This window comes from Mycetomoellerius zeteki, unplaced genomic scaffold (genome assembly GCF_001594055.1).
Source record: "Mycetomoellerius zeteki isolate Tzet28-1 unplaced genomic scaffold, Tzet1.0 scaffold174, whole genome shotgun sequence".
Taxonomy (NCBI): Eukaryota; Metazoa; Arthropoda; class Insecta; order Hymenoptera; family Formicidae; genus Mycetomoellerius; species Mycetomoellerius zeteki.
This window is the reverse complement of record NW_017256696.1, coordinates 871,750-892,220: the sequence shown is the minus strand read 5'-3', so window position 1 is coordinate 892,220 and position 20,471 is coordinate 871,750. Positions and strand designations below refer to the sequence as shown.

At 29.3% G+C, this 20,471-nt stretch overlaps 1 protein-coding gene across 3 annotated transcripts in view; it reads right to left on the bottom strand.

Moving 5' to 3' along the window:
• Positions 1-20,471, bottom strand: part of LOC108721571 (scavenger receptor class B member 1) — a 48,519-nt gene that overhangs the window by 9,595 nt on the left and 18,453 nt on the right. For all 3 annotated transcript variants that reach the window (XM_018446188.1, XM_018446187.1, XM_018446189.1), the window contains 2 exons: positions 4,288-4,543; positions 2,923-3,064 (listed from right to left, as the gene is read on the bottom strand). In XM_018446188.1, the coding sequence (XP_018301690.1) occupies positions 2,923-3,064; positions 4,288-4,543 (398 nt within the window). The remainder of the gene's footprint in view (positions 1-2,922; positions 3,065-4,287; positions 4,544-20,471) is intronic.

The following is a 20,471-nucleotide window of genomic DNA, read 5'->3' as shown; positions in this document are numbered from 1 at the left end:
ATGCTCGCCAAGTTTCATAAAAATAAATGAGAGACAATCATAGGTTCCTCTTTGTTAGTCAAACTCAGATAAAAAAATTAAATATTTAAAAATAAAAAAATATAAAGTTTGAAACCGTTACGTTCCCGTTTGTATTCTGAATTCGGTGCGGTAAGAATACTTGCATACAATATCGTATTTTTTTTTCATTTTTCTATGTTAACCCATTTACACAAATCCTAATAGATGATTTTTGTAAATTTATTCATGTTGAATTCGAATCCGCAGCTTATTTCTCCATCACTTATTTCTCTATCACATCACGTGATATATCATATGAGATATTTGAACTTAAAAATGTCCGAAATAGGAATTTTATTTACTTTAGAATATCTCAGAAACTTAACATGATGGAGCAATTTGGGCTATAGATTTGTTTTTAGTATACGAAAAATCTTCGGGAACATACTGCTGTTTCTGGGTCGGCCTGTATTATAAGAATTCGACGGGATATGTAACGTTTAAAAGATCTTGTTTGTACTCAATTTAGTATAAGATCGATATACTTGATAAAATTTAAAATATCGTCTCATTTATCTTACTTATTGTTAGTATATTCACGTGCCCTAGTTAATTTCTAATTAGTTTAATTTAATGTACGGAAAGGGAAATAGAAAGTAATCATTGATCTTATCGTACCGTATTTTTCCATTTTTAACAAAACCCACACATTTCTTAGCGAGCGGTTATTCTTGCACAAACAGGTTCGATTATCAGAACGAATGTGTTCATTAATTGCATTTTGTACATGCATTCGATAAGATAGGGGAGACCGGGGATAATTGATACATGGGGCATATTGTTACACTTAAAATTGCTGCAAAATAACAAATGATAATATTACATAAAAAATATAGTATTTCCTTAAAAACATTGCGGTCATGCTACAATAAGTTATTTCAGACTGAATAGCATATTTTCAAAAATAGAAAATATTTTCGTAGCCAAAAGTAAAATAAATCAGTGATATATTAAAAAAATGGCATATTTATCAATCTGTTCACCATATCATATAATTTCAACTATTTCTATAGAATTCTTATTTTATAAACAACATCTTACAGTTATATTAACATTTTAACATATATTTTTTGCTTAAGTAATAATTGAAATACCCCGGGACTAATTGTGACGAGGTGCATGTCGTTAGCCAATGTTGTTCCATTGGAAGGTTTTCCTTCATTTGGAAGGTTTTTGAAAATGTTTGGTTTTAAAACCCATCGGAAGGTCAAAGGAAGGTTTTTGAAAATGAATGAAAATGGAAAATTTTTTTACTAATGTAAACTACAAAATATTGTACATATACTTCTATTCGACGACAGGAAATTATCGATCTGCGTTTCGAAACTTTACTTGATTAACTAACACGGTGTCTACAATAGAAGTCGTAGCGATCTCAAATCTACAATAAAACTCATAGCGGTATCGTAAGATCTCAAGTCGTAGAAAATTGACCATTGCAATTATAGTCGATTATTCTTCTCATTATTATTTTCGATTATTCGACTTGATGATTGCCCGGGAAAAAATGTTTTATATATAATTATATAAAATGATATAAAATTTTGTATATTTGTATGTAAATGGACATATTTTATATATAATTATTTTATATATAATTCTATATAATTACACTCTGATGCAACCAATTAAAAATACTATGCCATATTTTACCATTTAATTTGCTGCAGCAGCCATCTTTTTTTTCAGTGTATATATAAATATATAATTATGTAAGATATGTCTATACATAATTACATAAAATTATATGATGATATAATAATTTGAATGTTCGCATGAGCGATGTTTTTTATGAATTTCTTACAAGCGTGAATAACTTCACAAAACAATCTCAATTTTTTTCGCGAAACACGTATCTCATATATTTAGAATACGCCAGCAAATTAAAAAAAAATTAAAAATGAAACGATGTTTCAAACGTGCCCGATTTGACATGGAATGCCTCAGGTACAGTTCACTCCATAGGGGATTGATTATGTATCTTTAAATGAGGTGAAAATTAGAAAAGTAAGCAAATTCACTAGATGTTGATTAATGAAATTATGAATATGCTAATAAATTTGTTTTTGTAATTTTCATCTCATTTTGAAATACACAATTGACCTCCAGATATGCCTGAGACCAGGTGCGAACCGTATTTCCTTTGTGGTTATTGGTAGAAGGTTTTATCAAGCCATTGAAGGATTTTCATGCATGCGCGAAAAATTTTTCAGTGATCTGAAACAACTGATTGTTACAGGTATCTGCTTCTTCGTCGTCACACCTAACCTCAACTTAATCTATTGTATAAGCGTAATAGCGGCAATTAAATGGTAATCTTATATAAATTTATATTTTTATTTCTGTGATATATGTAAGAAAAAGAGAACTGTTAAGGGAGGTATATCATAAACGTTATTAACTGTTACATATCTATACAAAAATATCGTTTTAAAATTATTAATAAAGTATGTATATACATATTTCTTTTTATTTCATTTAATTAAATGTGTAATATTTTGAAATCTGAATATGTAACAAGTGACCCCAGTAATTATAACATGTACCCCGCATATGGGGTTAGTTGTTACAAGGTGCATATCATATATTTTTTATTAATACTAGAAAGTTAATCATATTATTAAATTATAAAAATAATTTTTGTGTAGTGTAAGCATGAGGCTATTGCAAAATGACCTTACGATTTAGATTCTATTTATTAGTTACGTGCAAAAAATTCCTACAAAAAACTGTCAACTATCAACTATCCCCGGTCTCCCCTAACTTTTCTGATCTCATTCTCTCTCTCTCTCTCTCTCTCTCTCTCTCTCTCTTTCTCGCCATATAATTTACGATTTACAAGAGTAATACTTTATTACTTACGAACAGCGCAATGTTTGGCATTATTACGAGATCCTCTTCTGTGCCGTTGCTCATTTCCGGAATGTATTTCAGTGGATGCACTGGTATCGACGATAACGTACCATTGTCATTGAAAATTACATTTGCATGCTCAAATGTTTCTCTGTAACAAGATGTAATAATAGAATAATATCAATTATTAATAAAACAACGTAATAACAGAATAATATTAATTATTTATTTGTCATTAGATACGTGAAATTATGTATTTAGAATACGTTCTTTTACATCTCATATACATTTTGAAAAGACACTTTGCGATATAAGGAATCAAATATGTCTATACAAATAAATTTTTATCACATAAAAATGTTATTAATAGAAGAATTTAAATATATATATATTTATAGGGATTATAGAGACATATATAGAAATATATTTGAATATTATATTGTTATAGATAAACATTATCATAATTTATATAAAGTGAATTTATTTAAATATTGTTAGAATGAATATGAATTCAAATTTGTGGAATGATTTGGAAGAATTATTTTTGGAACATAAATTTCGCAAAATCCGTTTAATTTATCAAATTTATTTTACTATTTTATGCGATCCTCCTCTTTATGTTTCTCTCTTATTAATTTTACAAGTGTGCGTTTACACTTAACCGAAAGATTAATTGATAATGAATTTATGTAAGCTTGAGTTACTTTGATTCAAGAACGATCACATTACGACGCGTTGCACTTGCTATTTGGTCAGATGAGTGCAAGGCAAATTTGTAATGCAAATTTGTAATGCAAATTTACTTCATTTAAATGCCGGGAATAAAAAACAAAAATGCAATTGAACAATTGTCTTGAAAGGATAAGTGATACAGAATACGCGTCAGAAACTAGATCGCGTCAATTTACTAATTATTATTTACGAGATGATTCATTTACTTCTTTCTAGCTCTTGAACGTCTGACCTTCACTTTCCACAATTACACAGGAATTCTTATTACAGAAATATATAATTTCCGCTGGAGTTTTCCATTCTGACAACTCAATCTGTCTTTTTTTTTTTAAATACCTCGCAAGCGACACGTAATTTAATTTGTTTAAGTCATTTAAGTCATTTAAAATCACTTACATTATATGAATTAGATATTTAAAAGAACAAGGATGATTTTTAAATTATTTCATTACTGACTTAATTGAGATGAACGTAAGTGACGAAACATAGAATTAATGTAATTACATACGTATAATAATAATAACGTAGCTTTGCGTTAAATGAATCATTTTATGATTCATTTTTTACTCAAACTACAAAACAATAATTTACATAAAGCGCGTTTCTGTAAACAAGATTTAATAAAATTATTATGCCATTTACTTATACACGTAGGGCCCAACTTCTTGAAATCGTAATTTGCTCGCTTCGCCGCTTAGGTACTCGTCGTGGTTTGTCACATTAAACAAGTAGATCTTAAGGTAGAGGTTGACTTCAGGTTTTCGCCAATACTCAAAAATCTCACCGCCATCGCCGAAGACCGTTTTCCATCTAAAGAGTAATTCATAAGGGTCGCACAGCAGTATGAAACATCCGCTTGCGAGGCCAAGCAGACCGAGAATCATCAACATGAAGATATCTGTGGGCAAAACGGGGAAAGATGTTATCCAAGCGGAATCCATGAGGAATCTGCTGAAATTATAGTGAAGCTATAATCAGATAGCATTCTAACAAGGCTGTTTTCATGCTCTTATTCCTCGTGCTGCCCATCTACATACTCTGATTTCGTCGTCATTCTCCTGTGAAATTTCCTATGCGATAAAATTGCTTCCTATGTAATAAGTTTGAGGAGATGCTCGATATTTATGTACTTCTGCATCTGGTAAATAGGAAGTTTAAGAAGATACTTTGCCTTTGCATATTTTATCAAAAAAAAATATCTTTAATGATTTTTTTAATAATATACTACATTCATTTGAAGATATCAACAACAACACAAGAAGATTTTTGTATCTAACATTAAAGATTTAAGAAGCTTTACCGTTAAATATTACAATACATATTCTATGCAATTTCTGTTGAAATATAATTATGAAATTTCCTTCATCCAAGTATAAGATATTAAATATGTTAAGCTAGCGTAACGGAGTAGTTGTGAAATATAATTAATTATTTCTATAAAGTGATTCATTGGGACCCAAACATTACTACTTCGTGTATACCTTAATTGCATTTACGAATTTACGAGTTCCAACCGCAGCATTAATCTTAATGATTTTGATTGCAGATAAAAGGCTTAGATGAATATATTGCAGCAACTTTCACAGATCTTTCGAGGTTTCATAATTTATGCTCGTTGAGAGAAATACCCTGCTTTTCTTTGACCGACAAGTCGCGGCATCGTAATTCTTGCAGCGGGCATCATTGCGATATTGGAATTACAATGAAGGGTCAATCTAATGAACAAATAATCTTTTGATCGTACATATGTTGCGCGATCTTCTCTATAACTTTTTGCTACGAAGATGAAAAACGGTACTCGATCGTTTACGATGGTTCACAATGAATGCAATCAAGTAAACACTTTGAAACTGGAAGATCGACTTTCTGCTTAGCGCGCGCGCGCTATTTTATCTTCACATAGACAAAGACTGATGTCAATTTATTCTCTTATGTAATAATCAATGTCAGCTTAATATAAATTTATAAAGTTACATATTAGTTATTTATAATAATTGTTAAAACTTAGCAATAAACATTTAGCTATGCCGTAGCTCCTTATTTTTATTATATTGATTTTTAATCTATTTAAAAATTGTTATCGTCCTTTCTTTTTAGTAATGTATTTATATAGACGCTTTTAGAGGAACACTTGAGACTAAATTTCAAATATAAATTTTAATTAAACTAATAAATTATATTTTTCAATTTTTCTTATTGATAAAATTTAAAAGCTCTGTTATATTGTTTTTTTTTTAATACGAATTCACACATTTTTGAAACATTATTCTGAAAAAAAATGAACAATTGATTTATTATAAAGACAAATCAGATTTTTATCTAATCTAATAATCTAGTATTTCTTTATACACAATGAACTGTAATTTAATGATCAGAATAAAGAATATTAAATTTAAAAGGAAAATTAAAGTTTACGAACTGCTTACATTAATTTTAAGTTAATTTATTTCTATTACTTCTGTTTTAACGTTACTGTCGTATTTAAGACTTTTTAAGAAGCAGTAAAGTTACTAAATTTAAATACATAAATATTTTTTAATAATTATATTATTAATTAAATTTAAATTCTATTCTAATGTTTGTGCGTATATTTGCTTATTGTGTGTAACTGTTGTTTACGCTAAGGCAGTTCTATGCAAATTGCGTACTACGCAAATCCTTGGAGTATTAAAACTTATTACGCAAATGTTAAGCACATCTGCGAATATCTGCGCATTTATTATGATATCATATATAACTCTGAAAAACGATGCCAGGAAAAACCTTGAATCATTAAGATTAGACACGGAGAGCTTTTTATTTTGCTCCCGACATTTTTTCAGAAATGATGAATTATTACTTTTTCGCATGAATAATTTGTTTTTTAACACAGAACCACTCTGTCATCAAGTTTAATGTACGGTATGTGTAAATCCTCTATATAACGTTCATGTGGCTATTTTATTTCTTGTTTTTTGAAGTTTACGATTATAGCACTTGCTCACTAATACTGCATTATACGTAATATTACAGCATTATATATTCTGTTTTAGTTATAGCAGGATTTCTCTCGCAAATTGATTTTTCTTTCACGAACATAATAAAAAACATATCTCGCGATTTTCCAGTTCTTTTTTTTTACTGAAAATTGCAATTTTATCATATGAGTAAAAATGCCAATCAGAGCCAATACTAAACGTAAATTAAAATTCTTTAATAAAAAACAAAATTTAAATTTAAGATGTTTTGACCACTTTTAGGTCATCCTGAATAATTAACAAATAATGTGGTCAAATTTACATGGAAGTTGAAGTAATTATCGCAGTCAGATACAATAAAATAAAGAAAGTCGTTGAGGCTTTACTTTTATTTACATGATTTATATTCTCTACAGCTTTTTAGTTTTATTATTTATTGTTTAAAATTTAGTTTTAGAAAACCTTCATTTCATCATTAATTATCAAAAATATTAGCATATGAAGAATTAATTTTGATCTGATTAATAAAACATTATAATCTCTTCATTGTTTATGTAGCTATTAATATCGTAACATCTCTCGAAAATCTCATTAATATTAATTAAACAGCTAGAAAATGATTAATTCGTATTAAAAATCTCGTCGCCGATAAAAAATACTTTGACACATTATATGATTGCGAAGTAACAATTTTTTTACAACAAAATAATTTATACAAATTTACAATCTACAAAGTACATTAAAATAAAAGGTAAAGATAAAAAGTTATTAACGCTAATGTCTGCGATTATTACTGCAATATTTGTAATTGATATAACCGTGTGTTATATATCGAATCCTCGTACTATTATAGTATGTATATCGTATTATAATAGTATATCGTACGTATTATTAGATTAATGATTATGAGCTACATTTTTTCCAGTCAAATGATAGTCTGAATGACAATTGAGAGAGCATATCATGGCGCTAATCTCTTTTTCCCCTCGGCGAACTCAATGACGCGCAGCGACTGTGCTACCGTAACAGTTAAATAATTCTCCTGTGGATTACGCCCAAGATATGCCGACGTATATAATGAGAGAGGAAATATAATGGGAGAGAATTATTCGCGCGTTTGTTTGCGAAGAACATCGGGCTCGATATTTATCGAAGGATCTAAGATTATCTTACTGTACCCACGCATCATTATTTCCATACAAACGAGCTTTAGATTTTAATAGATACGAATAAGTAGACTTTTCTAAATATTTGAATATGATGAAATTATGTAAGCTTTTTGAAATGGTTACATTTATTATTACAAATGTGCATTATGTCTAAAACTTATATATATATATATATATATATATGTATGTAAACGTTAGTTAAACAGTCGAAAAATGTATGCATGTATAATATCAAGCCGATTCTTTTTGATGGAAAATCAGAGTTGGGAAAATTATTTTACAAGTTACTTATAAGTTACTTTTTATTACAAAAATTGAGTATAACGAGTTCAGGTATTTTATTCCTTATATCGTTTGCTCCAATTTTGTATTACTTTTTATACTCAATTTCTATAACAAATACATATAAAGTAACTTATAAAAGGTAATTTATAAGTAACTTATAAAGTTCCCAACCTTGAAAAGTATACAATTTAGAATAATATTTCTGATTTAAATAATATTAAAATTATTTAATAATCGTTATATAAGTTATAAGCTTATTTTTAATTGTTATATTAATTCTTTAATATTTATAAAAATTAATCAAAAAATCAAAGAGTTCCTTCTTCGAACAATTAGGTCGCGTTCGACAGATATATTTGTGTAAGTCATAATTAAAAGTTGCAATTAAAGAGCGAAAGTTTTTAATAGTGCATCACGATTAAGCTATAAATGTCTATATGTTCGCGCGCATGTCATGTTAGTTGCCATAGTTGCCCAGGTAGAAAAGGTATAGAAAAGGCGTTCTGCTCTCTCGCCTATTGCAAGATCGCTGGCAACGTACAGTTGTGTCGTAATAATTTTCCGGTGGTAATCGAGACGCGACTGCAAATGCATGATCAAATAGAAAGCGCATAGTTACGCCGTGTGTTCCTCTATTCTAACATTGTTTTACACTTAGTATGTACCACGTACACAGTAGTTACGCCTGAATGTGTCAGACTCGCTCAGCACTTTATCAGTTTTTTTGCATCGATGATGTTACAGGCTGAAAATTTGACATGAAGCGCTATTGAGGAAGGAAATATGACAAGGATTGATTCAATAAAAATACTGAAGCCAACAGCTCATAAATGTCAGATTCTATCTGCAATTATCTAAGAATTATCATTTAACTAACAACGTTAGTTATTCTGCGATTTATTAATAGTGAATAAGAAGTATGTAAATCAGGTAATAAACTCGTTCCGGCAATTCTCTGCCAATTCGCAATGATGTTTTGATTTTGCGTAACATAAGTATAGTTTATCAGGAGTCATAGGTAGTTTACCCCCTCGTGGTTTTCACTGCGACGAGACATAATCTGAGAAAGCGACGCGAGTTTCTTCCGTGCATTTTACTCGTTGCCTCATTGCCATTTGCAATGAAAATCAATTTGATAATTCTACAGAGTTAGTTCGTCGGATCTTTACTGCGGTCGATTTTATCTACGCGGTTTGTGGCAAAGCGCTGTTTAACTCTATTCGCGAACTGGTTCCGATCGTGTTTATCTCGCATTCCTTCATTAGGCATTCCTTCATCCTTGTCAACTCGGCACTGTTTCGTACCGATCGCATTTTTGTCAGCATTCTTTATTCCGTGACGGGTCTTTATATAATGCTAATAAATCCGCAAATGACGGTACTACTGCAATAGTAGTATGTGCGAGAGTGCCGTTTGCATAACTGGTGTTTAATGACCGTTTAAAGAGTGTCACCTGCTATCTTATCATTCCTGATTTTTACGCCTGCAGACGATAGTAGCCGATAATGATTTGCACGTCTTATTCACACATTAACTGACCATATACCATATATGGTACGCGTGCAAACATTTTTTCCGGAATGTCATTTCATTCTATTTCCATGAAAAAAAGGAGTCGTTGTATTCTTCGCATTTCTACGAACCAAAAATCGATGCTAATGTGACTATAAAATTTGAATGTAATGCAAAAATGTATTATAACAAAAAATAAAAAATAACAAGATTATAATTTCAAATTATCATATAGGCTATATCGAGACATTACCTCTTTTTTCTTATCAATTTTTTTTAAAATTATTCTAATTAACACCATTATTATGCATAGCGGTATCGCATGCGAACTTTTAATTGATCTACAATTTTCAAGGCGCACTTTTTATCCAAATGAAATGTTCACAGAATGATTCTGGAATTAAATAAAGTGGTCAATCTAGTTTTTATATTATATGGTAATTAATAAGTAGAATAATGTACGAAATGTCATACCATTTGGTTTCATAATATTTCAATTTTCTAGTTCTAATAGATTTGTAATATCAAGCTTTATATATATACACACAAGTTAACGAATTCTCTTAAACAATAAGAATCTTATTTTTAGACTGTACACAATGTGAGAAACAGAATTAATAATAGAAATTCAACAACTTATACCGATCGAAGCTAGATCTTTTAATGCTTTAAATAATTCAATGTGAATTATATATATCCTATATATGTACTTGCATATATAATATATTTGTTCTTCAAACTGCGCGCCGAATTAGTTTTCCGGACTCATAAATGCAATTAAACTACTGGAATAATATCACGAATTAAATTAAATTAACAAGCAATTCTTAAATAATTTTGATGCACAATCAAGCATCATATTAGCAAGATGTTACTGTGCTGAAAAACTGTAAATAAATTTATTGCGAAAAATATTACCTCGGCCGGCAGTTTGAAGGACTACAAATATGTTATATAATTATGCACTGTTAAATCTATAGTGTCAAATTTAACTTAACGTGAGTCGCCACTGCTCCTACTTAATTATATCGTTATTTTATACTAAAACAATGGTTATAATTGACACTATACAGTGTCAATTTGATATTATATAGTATCAAATTTAACTATCGTTTTCGTAAAAAATAATGATATATTTAATAGGAGCAGTGGCGACTCACGTTAGGTTAAATTTGACACTAATGAATGAAATGGATTGTATATTTTCAAAATTATTTTACTTAAAATTACATATAAAAAATAATTAAAATACAATTTTAAAAATAAGTGAAGAAGAAAAATTATACTATTTGCATAAAAAGTAGTCGAGAAACTTATAACGGTTTACACTGCAAAAACTAGTACAACAATGATGCGTACTGAGTACAATTGAATGCAAATTAATTCACACATTTTCAGTGTTAATAAATGATTACATTATTCTTTATTATCATGATAACTTTATAAAATCTTAAAAAGATTAAATTATTCATTAACACTAAAATTATACAAATCGATTTGTATTTAATTGCATCAGTTTTCTCACAATCAATGGAAAAACACTATTAGTTTCTATACAATCATAAATACGCGAAGCTTTTGGAATAGAATGTAATCGTTGTAGAAAATTGCTAATTAGTACTTATTTTTTACAAATAACACTTTTTTTATAAAAATTTCCCCTGTATGAATACATTTTGCATCCATTATATAACACATTTATTTTTAACAAAATGGTATAGAGCTGGTATAGTAGAGAAAGAATTGATTACTAAAATCTAAAAATTGAATTAAATAGTATATATTTAGTGCCAATTTGTATACATATGCATGTGTGAGTGTGTTTATTATGATAGATAAATGATCTAGAAATTTCTACTGGTAGATTTTATCATGATTTATAGTTATTTTCCAAGATACATTTGCTATTCAAGCGAAATGCTCATGGAATAATCCCGGAATGAAGCGGGATTATTCCACGATAGTCAACAAACTGGTTTTTGTGGATGGTAATTAATAAACATTCCCACGTGTAATTGTGTTTATTATCTCCAATCTGAAAATTTCTGCTGGTAGATTTTGTCGCTACTTTATAGCAGAACCGGTTCTGTGATTGATCCTTTTTTTCTTGAGTACACAAGTCTCTAATATCATTATCTGTATAGCAAAAATATTCTACTGTATATTTAAAGTGCATCTGTTATTAGATTTACCGTTGGTTTCCTGTCAATTCCCGTGAAACTAATTACAGTTAAATAAAGATGAATGCGTCATATAATATTCAAATTGGACAGAATCTTATATCGTTGTATTCCATCAAATAAAAGTGCAATGTATAATTGAGATCTTTTTTTGTATAGAATGATCTTAAAAGTTAATGAATTTTAAAATGATATATTAAAAAATGTATTTTTATTGAAATTTATTCAATTTAATTTTTTTTAAATTGAATTTTTCTTAAAATTTGGATGTATTTTGGATTATATTTTATTCAATAAACTTTAGTTTATCTTAAAAGAATTCATTAATTGATATTATAAATCTGTTTAAAGTAAAATATTGAAATATTATGAGAAAGAGATGATAATAGTTGTTTTCATAAGTTGTTTATTAAGAAAAATCAATTTTGTATATATTGGAATTTATAGAGAATTTCTATGATTGAAAAGGTACTGCTGATAGAAGTACCACACACTTTCATACTTTATACGTAGATGTAGCTCATAAAAATGATAATTAGGAAGATAAGTGCTGCTATCGTCTGGATGGACGACTGTTTTAGGTTAATGGTGAACTATGTACAGGATGAGAAAGCACTAGCCGGGGAAGATACATCGCGTCTGTACTTGACAGCTGACTGTCTCGTCCATTCATAACTTGTACCGTTAAAGCAGATCTCATACAACGAAACTTCTTCAGATACGATGATGATACATTCCTCGTGCGCGCGCGCGCGCGCGCGTGACCAGTAATCATGGACCAAGCTACCTGTTACGAACAACGCACCGCAACGCACTCGTGTTTTGAATGCAAAAATGATAGGGACCGCATTTGAATGGTTTTATTTCGCTTATCTACTATGGTGAATCACATAGGTATCTACGTCTTATAAATATTTAACGACACTCTTCTATTTGCATTTTTGAAGAAACATAATGCTTGGGACAAGCCTAATGCTGAGATATAAAACGCACTTCTCTAAAGTTAACAACTTAAAATGGTCGAGATAAAACGCAATCCCGGACATTTCTGGACAAAAAATGTTGGCGTTGCGAAATTCTTAAGTTAAAAATAGGAAACACACTACTAATCATTCTTTATTTTAATTTTTATAAGATGTAAATTTAATTTAATTAAAAACGATTTAATACGAATAGATACGAATAAAACGATTTCTTTAAAATGCACGTATTGTACAATACATATTTTATTCGCAGAGTCAATGAACATTCGTTTTCGCTGAACATCCACATTTCATTTGAAAAACGAACGTATATCGTCGATGCAAAATAAATTTTGAGTACTGACGATCAATTTTGGAATACAGCCACAGTTTTAGTATTTATTTTTATATAGAAAGTATAAATATTAATACATTTTTAACTTCCAAATTTTGCAGGGATCATATAGCCAATATCTTAGCTATCGCTTTATAAGATCACTCGCTCGAGACTTCGACGTCTATCATTACCTTCCTTAACGCGCTTTCTTTTTCTTTTTTATGGCCACTGACGTAAGAATCGCGTTGACTCTTTTATTTGACACAGTTATCATGTAGTCCACAGATTTTAAGTCGGTCGATGACTTTTATTCAATCGAGAGTAAAAGAGTATGTCATGTGCATGCGGCACGCTTTTGACCAACTTCTACTTTCACGCACGAATATGCAAGTAGATCATTCACGCGTATGCGGTAATATTTATTCGATTCCCTTTTCTTGTATCTCAGTGATACAAGATAAGTATGTTCGAAGCTAAATATGACTAGTCTGTTTAATGATCAAATATTTTTTATTTTTTGTACGATATATCCTTTTTGTCTAGTTCATTCTATTTTCGTAATTAATAACAGAACTGGGCAATTACTGCTAACCGATATAATCAAACCAATAAGATTATATCTTTAATCAGTTCTATTTCAGAAATACCTTCTAAGGATTTTGTCATTAGCTTGAACAAGCAGCTTAAATAAAATTATAAATTTATTTACGTTTACAGCTGCGTAAAAAGCCGAACGCATTACAAATCTTGTTAATTATAGCTAATCGTTATTCGTAAATTATGTTGAAATATTTAGAATATATAGTGATATAATATGGCATTTATACAAATTTATCTACTTGAAGTATTAAAAATTAATTCATTATTATTAGGTATTTCTGTACACACTTTGTCTGTAAAGTATTTTAGAAACTTTATATGGAATTTAAGCACGAAGGAATTTGAAGTCATGCGAAATCGCATACGTAAATGAAATTTCATTATGTATATATAATAATTATTGCCAAGAGAGTTGACGCGAATTTATTCAGAATAGCTCTGCTAGTACTAAAACTGGTTGGAACCGGAAACTTTTAAATGTAATTTAGTAGCAACATACTGAATTAATTTTTATGTCGATACGTTTTTTATTTGCATTAAATAAAAAGCTAAATATAAATGTGAGATAAGTATACACAGTAAACAATCAACAATCTGATAAATTAACAATTTATCACAATGATAATATTTATTTATATCTCAAAATGTCAAACGATGAATATTATGGGGAAAAATGTGAAGTCATTATCATATCTAATTGCAGCATAATTAGTATTTTGAGATAAGATTCAGTGAATTAAGAATTAAGCAACAGGAAGTCATTCGCACGTTATTGATTTTCAAAGATTTATGCGATTGTAATTAGAAAAAATAAAACTTGAACTTATTTACTTATTTTGAAGCTATTTATAATTCTTCATTTTAGCAAAAAGTAGCTCTTTGAAAAAATAAATTTATAATTTCTTAAGGATAGAATTGTTTATAAGTTTGATCGAGACTCTCAACGAGATGCGTGCGTCTCGAGTAACCAAGCGTGAAACGTGACTTGCTGTCAAATGGCTCATCAAATCAGGGATTATAAACAACGGACCACGTTCTTTTGTTTCGATAATTAGGGACATCTGTCGATTGCAATCTCTTCCATGAAAGAAAGCGACAGTGCATGAATAAGAAATTAAAAATATACCGAATTATATGCGTCTAATGATTCTTTTAGGCTCAACTGTATAATGTAGATTGTTTCCGCATGGATCAACAAACAGCCGGCACGTATTGCCGCACTCAATACACTCTTCCAGATTATCTGCAGCTTCGATAAGTTTTCAAAATATGAAACGTATGAATAGATTCGCCGTTACGAGGATGTCTTTTCGCGCAGGTTAACTCATACATAAATCCGAAAATTTTTTGTTTGTTCATAAAAAAATTGCATTTAAATCAGTAATTAGATATGAAATATTTAATAAAGATATATTAATTTCTTTCAGTGTAATAACCAATTAATACTATTAAGCAAATTCAATATATTTTATAATTAATATATATATATATATTATTTAATATATTTTATACTTCCATATACTCGGAGGTGTTACGAGGCACTGAGTAGGTACGCTCCAGCGTAGGGCGCAAAATTTTAATAGGCAGCACTATTCTTGTAAATAAAGTTCTATCTTACTTGATATTTTAAATGAATTAGTTAAAAGTGGTTTTCTGGAAATCTTTTCACATTTAGCAGTAGCGTTATGGATCTTATTAATTGTGCCAATATCTATGGCAATTGCAGAGGCATCTTTTTCAAAATTAAAAATAATAAAGAATTATCTGAGAAATATAAATGACGCAAACGTGGTTATGCGATTTAGCTATTATATCAATTGAAAAAGAATTGACGATCAGTCTTGATTACGTAATCAGAATATTTTCAAAAATTAAAGCCAGAAAATGTATGCATTAATATATTGCATTAAGCGTCAAATATGTTATTACAAAAGAAAATATGAAATTTATTACATTCGTATTTCTGAGTTATAAATTGGTAATTCCTTTTTTTTTTAGTTGTTACCTTAACGGAAAAACTTTTACGAAAATCTGTATAGATTGAGACAAGATCTTAGAAATTATTAGTTTTTCATAGATATTCGTATTAGAACATAGAGTAGCGTTGTTTGTTCGAAAAACCTAGAAATCCTCTGCCTTCAAATATGTTCCACTACGAGTGCGAAAAACTACGAATTTCTAAGATCTATGTAATTTTTCTGTACCTTTTCATAAAAATTTTTTTTCTGCCATGGTGGTTCGTTGCAGTTGGCAGAGAATTGATGCTTCAGAGACTTAGCAATCCTTATGATGAGGCACAAAAGCAAATTCCAACGTAGGGCGCCAAAGGTGATCGTAACACCTCCATATATACTATATTAAATATCTACTACGGAAAGACGTTAATAATTTTGAAAGCATACAACAATTTATTACGAACGATTATTTATGATATTTTACATATTGCATTGATTTTAAATCGTTTTTTAATTACAGTGCAACAAAAAATCTCATGAATTTTACACGTGTAGGAAAAAGTAGAACTATTAACAGAATTATAAAATGGGGAAAAAAGATAAGATGAATAGATTTTAATTATACTTTATTGACAATACGTGTAAGTTAAAATTAATCACACGTTGACGTCAAAACGAAATTACATTTAATGATTTCTAAGGATGGCATCAGGAATTGAAAATACAAAATCGCGAGATAATTAACAAAATAATCATAATCTTGTGAATCCTTCCTTTCTTTTTTTCGTGTAAAATCCCTTTTACCTGCGAATTTGTATCATTATCGTATTGGATGTGTAGAGATTTTCTTTTTTCGGTATTATTATTATTATCCTGCTGCACAAGGCAATCAAGCGTTAGTAAGTCAAAGTAAACTCGTTTTTCAAAGATGCATAATATAACATAAATTAAAAATTCAATGATCGAACATTAGTTAGTCATTATTATTGACAGTAATCAAGGTAACATAAAGAAGATGGACAATATTAATTACGTTCATAGCTAGATGTTAATTAACATATGCTTTTTACATGCTTCTTCTTTTCTTGCCAATTTACTTTTTGTGCATCAGTTTTTACTAAACTCAAATTTTATTTTTCAAAAATCTTTTACAATACTCTCTCTCTCTCTCTCTCTCTCGTTAACTACCTACCCTTAAGAAAAAGAGAACTGATTAGTGTTTCATTTAACTGTTTTACTATACAGTAACTAACGATATTTCATCAATTACTGATGCAGTATCATCAATTATTGATACAGCTAATTAATTTATTGGAACATTAATCAATTCTTTTTCGTAAGAGTACTTTTAAAACACTCATTTGAAATCGAATCATTTTCTTTAATGTGAACAAACAAAAGTTTAAACATATACAGCTTCTCTCAAATATTTTTTATATTGTATTCTGTAATTTCGACGTAAATGATCTCATATTTTGATGTAACAGTTACTACATATAAAATGTGTGTGTCTCTTATTCTTGGATACGCAGAAATATTCTTTTTCCGGTATATTCAAAGCGTGAAAGAATTTGATTGTTTGTTTAGTTGTTTTCTGCTCCTTCTTCGGAAAGGAGCTATTATATCCGCGACAAATTACATACTGCGGATTTAACCAACGGTGCAAGTGCACTTTGCGATTTTTGCAATTACGTTGGTATGTATATTGTATAGTCATGTGAAAATTTTTGCCGCAAAATTTTTAATGTTGCAATCCGTGGAAAGTCACTTGCGCAAGACTAAAACAGAGCTATTTCATCGAAATGGTCTGCAGTTACAATTTTCGATCCAGCCCTCGCCTTTTTCCGTAATTGTGAATTGTATCGTGTAGTTTTACCGGTTTACTCGACGTAATCACGCACTCACATCTCGAATTACTCGATTTTAGACTGAATTCCTATCGCATTGGAAAGACTGCGGTTTTTTTTCCGTCGAAAAACCGAATGCAATTTATTCTTGATACACGCAAGAACATTTATTCGTAAAACGCGGACATGCATTCAAGGCCGCTGCTGACGCACAAGGCGTCTTTGTGCGAAAGGGATTTTACCAGCCCTCTCAATATGACATGTTTGTTTACCAATCTTTTAAACAAGACATTTTTTAAAATAATTTTTTAAACACCTTTAGAGTGGATGCAATTTTTTATTTTTATTTTAGGATATTAAACATATACTTTTTTTTAGGACGAAAATGTAAAAGTGAGAATTTTTATCTACTAATAAAAGTAATAGAAAAATTTTCACTTTTTATGTCGGCCAAAGAAAAAAAGTTATACAATCGGCTGAAATGTATGATCGACTTAATATATCTCTGTATGTATTGAAAGATTTTAGTAGCACTGGAAAATAAACAACTACTTAATTCGATATAATAAGTACACATAAGTCTACACATAAGTACCTACAAAATTAATGACCAAAGCGAGCACACACAGTTGGCATTAAAAGTGGAGAATTGATTTTTTAATTCTAATTTGACGTCTTTCCTCCACACAAGCGCTTTTGTGCAGTACACAACTTGCAAACCTTGAAGCGGCCCTGCACGCATTCTTTTACGGGGATTTCCCGATTCATCTCGAAGAGAACTGCAAGTAGGTACTACACGTATTTTTATATAATATATATACGGCATTCTTTCCTCCTTCGTAAATATATACTGTGTTTTTTTAATCGATTTTACATTTCATTTTAGAATGAAACTTGGAAATCTGGAACTTATAGAATATGTTAAATAACGACCTAATTAAATCTAATTGATTGATTTTTTCGGAATGTAGATTTCTCTTAAATTCATGATTCAATTATCATGATATTTGCATAAATATTAAAAAAAGTCTGATATGTATCGATATATATCAGATATATAAAAATATGAATATTTAGTGATTCAAGATTGAATTATTTAAAGCATTTTAAGATCTAGCTTCGACCGTTATAGACATTTTAATATTGATTTATTAAATCTGAAATAAATCTAAGATTATGAAAGTTTTTGTTATTTCCAAAAAGTTATTACAGATTTTCTATAAATAACTTAATTTTTGTAAAAAAGTTAAGTAATTGCTCAATTAACATCAATTAGAAAGAGATAATTAACTAAAGAATTTTTTTCTGTAACACTATTTCAGCTGCTATTTGGAAAAAATACAATATAATACATTATATTTTATTAAAAATATCTTATTAAAAATACAATATACCTTATTATGCAATGTAAATCTGATAAAATTATGGATTAAAAAAAAAAACAGTAAAAAATGAAACGAGATTTCTCTAAACTTAGTTGGGAAAAACCGTGATGTTGGAGAAAACATGTAAAGTCACCTTGGCGAAAATAAAAATCAGAGCGTACGTCAAATGTAAGGGAGAGTGACAGTACAAACGAAGCTTCTAGGAGACGAAAATCGAGACGTGAAAGGCGTTTACTCTTCTTTTACTCGTCTCAATTTTCGCTTTTTAGAAGTTTCCATTATACGCTTCTTTCACTGTCCCCATTCGATTTACGTTTCAATCTTTTAATTTCACTAGAGCAATAATATGTAGTTGTTCATTTTAAATGATTGGATGCATTCAGCACTGTGGATCACTAAACGCTTAATGATATTAAATAATAAATAATCTTTAATATTTTATATTACTTATAAGTAAGAAATATAATATTAAAGATTATCAATAATAGATAAGTTATTCTATATTACAAATACTATAATAAATAAACATATTAATTTTTTTTTATACATTCTAATAAATCTTATCAATGGTGCTGGAGAATTTGCGGGTTATCGTCGTGTCGTGATCCATTGCTAATGTCGTTTCGTGAACTTTGCCGTTCACTTCATCAGGACGAGGAGCGCATTGATGACACGGCGATAATTCACAAATCCTTTGGCGTCTCTGAATAAACTGAATAAACATATTCTTTTTATGCTCATCGAGGGCTCAGTGAACGGTCTGTAGCAGTATTGAATGCACCCATTATAGTTATAGAACTATGCGTGGATATAGCATAATACATGCTATATATAACACATAAATATGTTATTAGGATATACGTCAACAATATATTGCTGCATTGATAGAACAATGATACAAGTAAAAAATCAGCATTTTAAGAAAATGAAAAGAAATTTATCCTAAAGTCTTTAGAGTCGATTTATTACTTAAAAAATGCTAATTTTTTGTATCATTTTTTTATGAACGATATATCCAATATGTTCTTTCAATCTTGTTTTTAATCGTTTAATTATTATTGTAAAATACAATGTTTGACTCAAAATCAATAACATTAATACAAAATTCCAATAACTCATTAAATATCTTTGGTTTTCAATAGCAGAACGATTACCTGCACTGCGTTAATTTGTCTAAATTATAGAAGAGAATTGGAATTAGACCGAAACGTGTTGCGTGTCTTCCGCATACCTGTACATTTTAACGCTTTCGATAATACTTAGTTATTGACGGTAAGTCATTATGCATTTATTACTGCTTTTAGATAGCGCTAATTTCTTGTTTTTCCTAAAAGATCTTTTCATTTATTATTTCGTTCCGCGCAATTGAGTATTTAATCTGTCACGAGACTGCCAATTTAGATCTATTTCGACTTACAATTAGAATCCGTTTTGAACAGTAAAAGAAAACATGTATAATTTCAGAATTCAAATCGTAAAATGTACATATGAAATAATTGATCGGTTATATATCAGTTTAATCTATTAACTTCTTCAAAATATTTTTTTTAAATGCTAATTGTAATCATTTAACTACTATGACAAATGTAATATTTGATTTAAAATTTACAATGTAATATTTATAATTAAAATATATA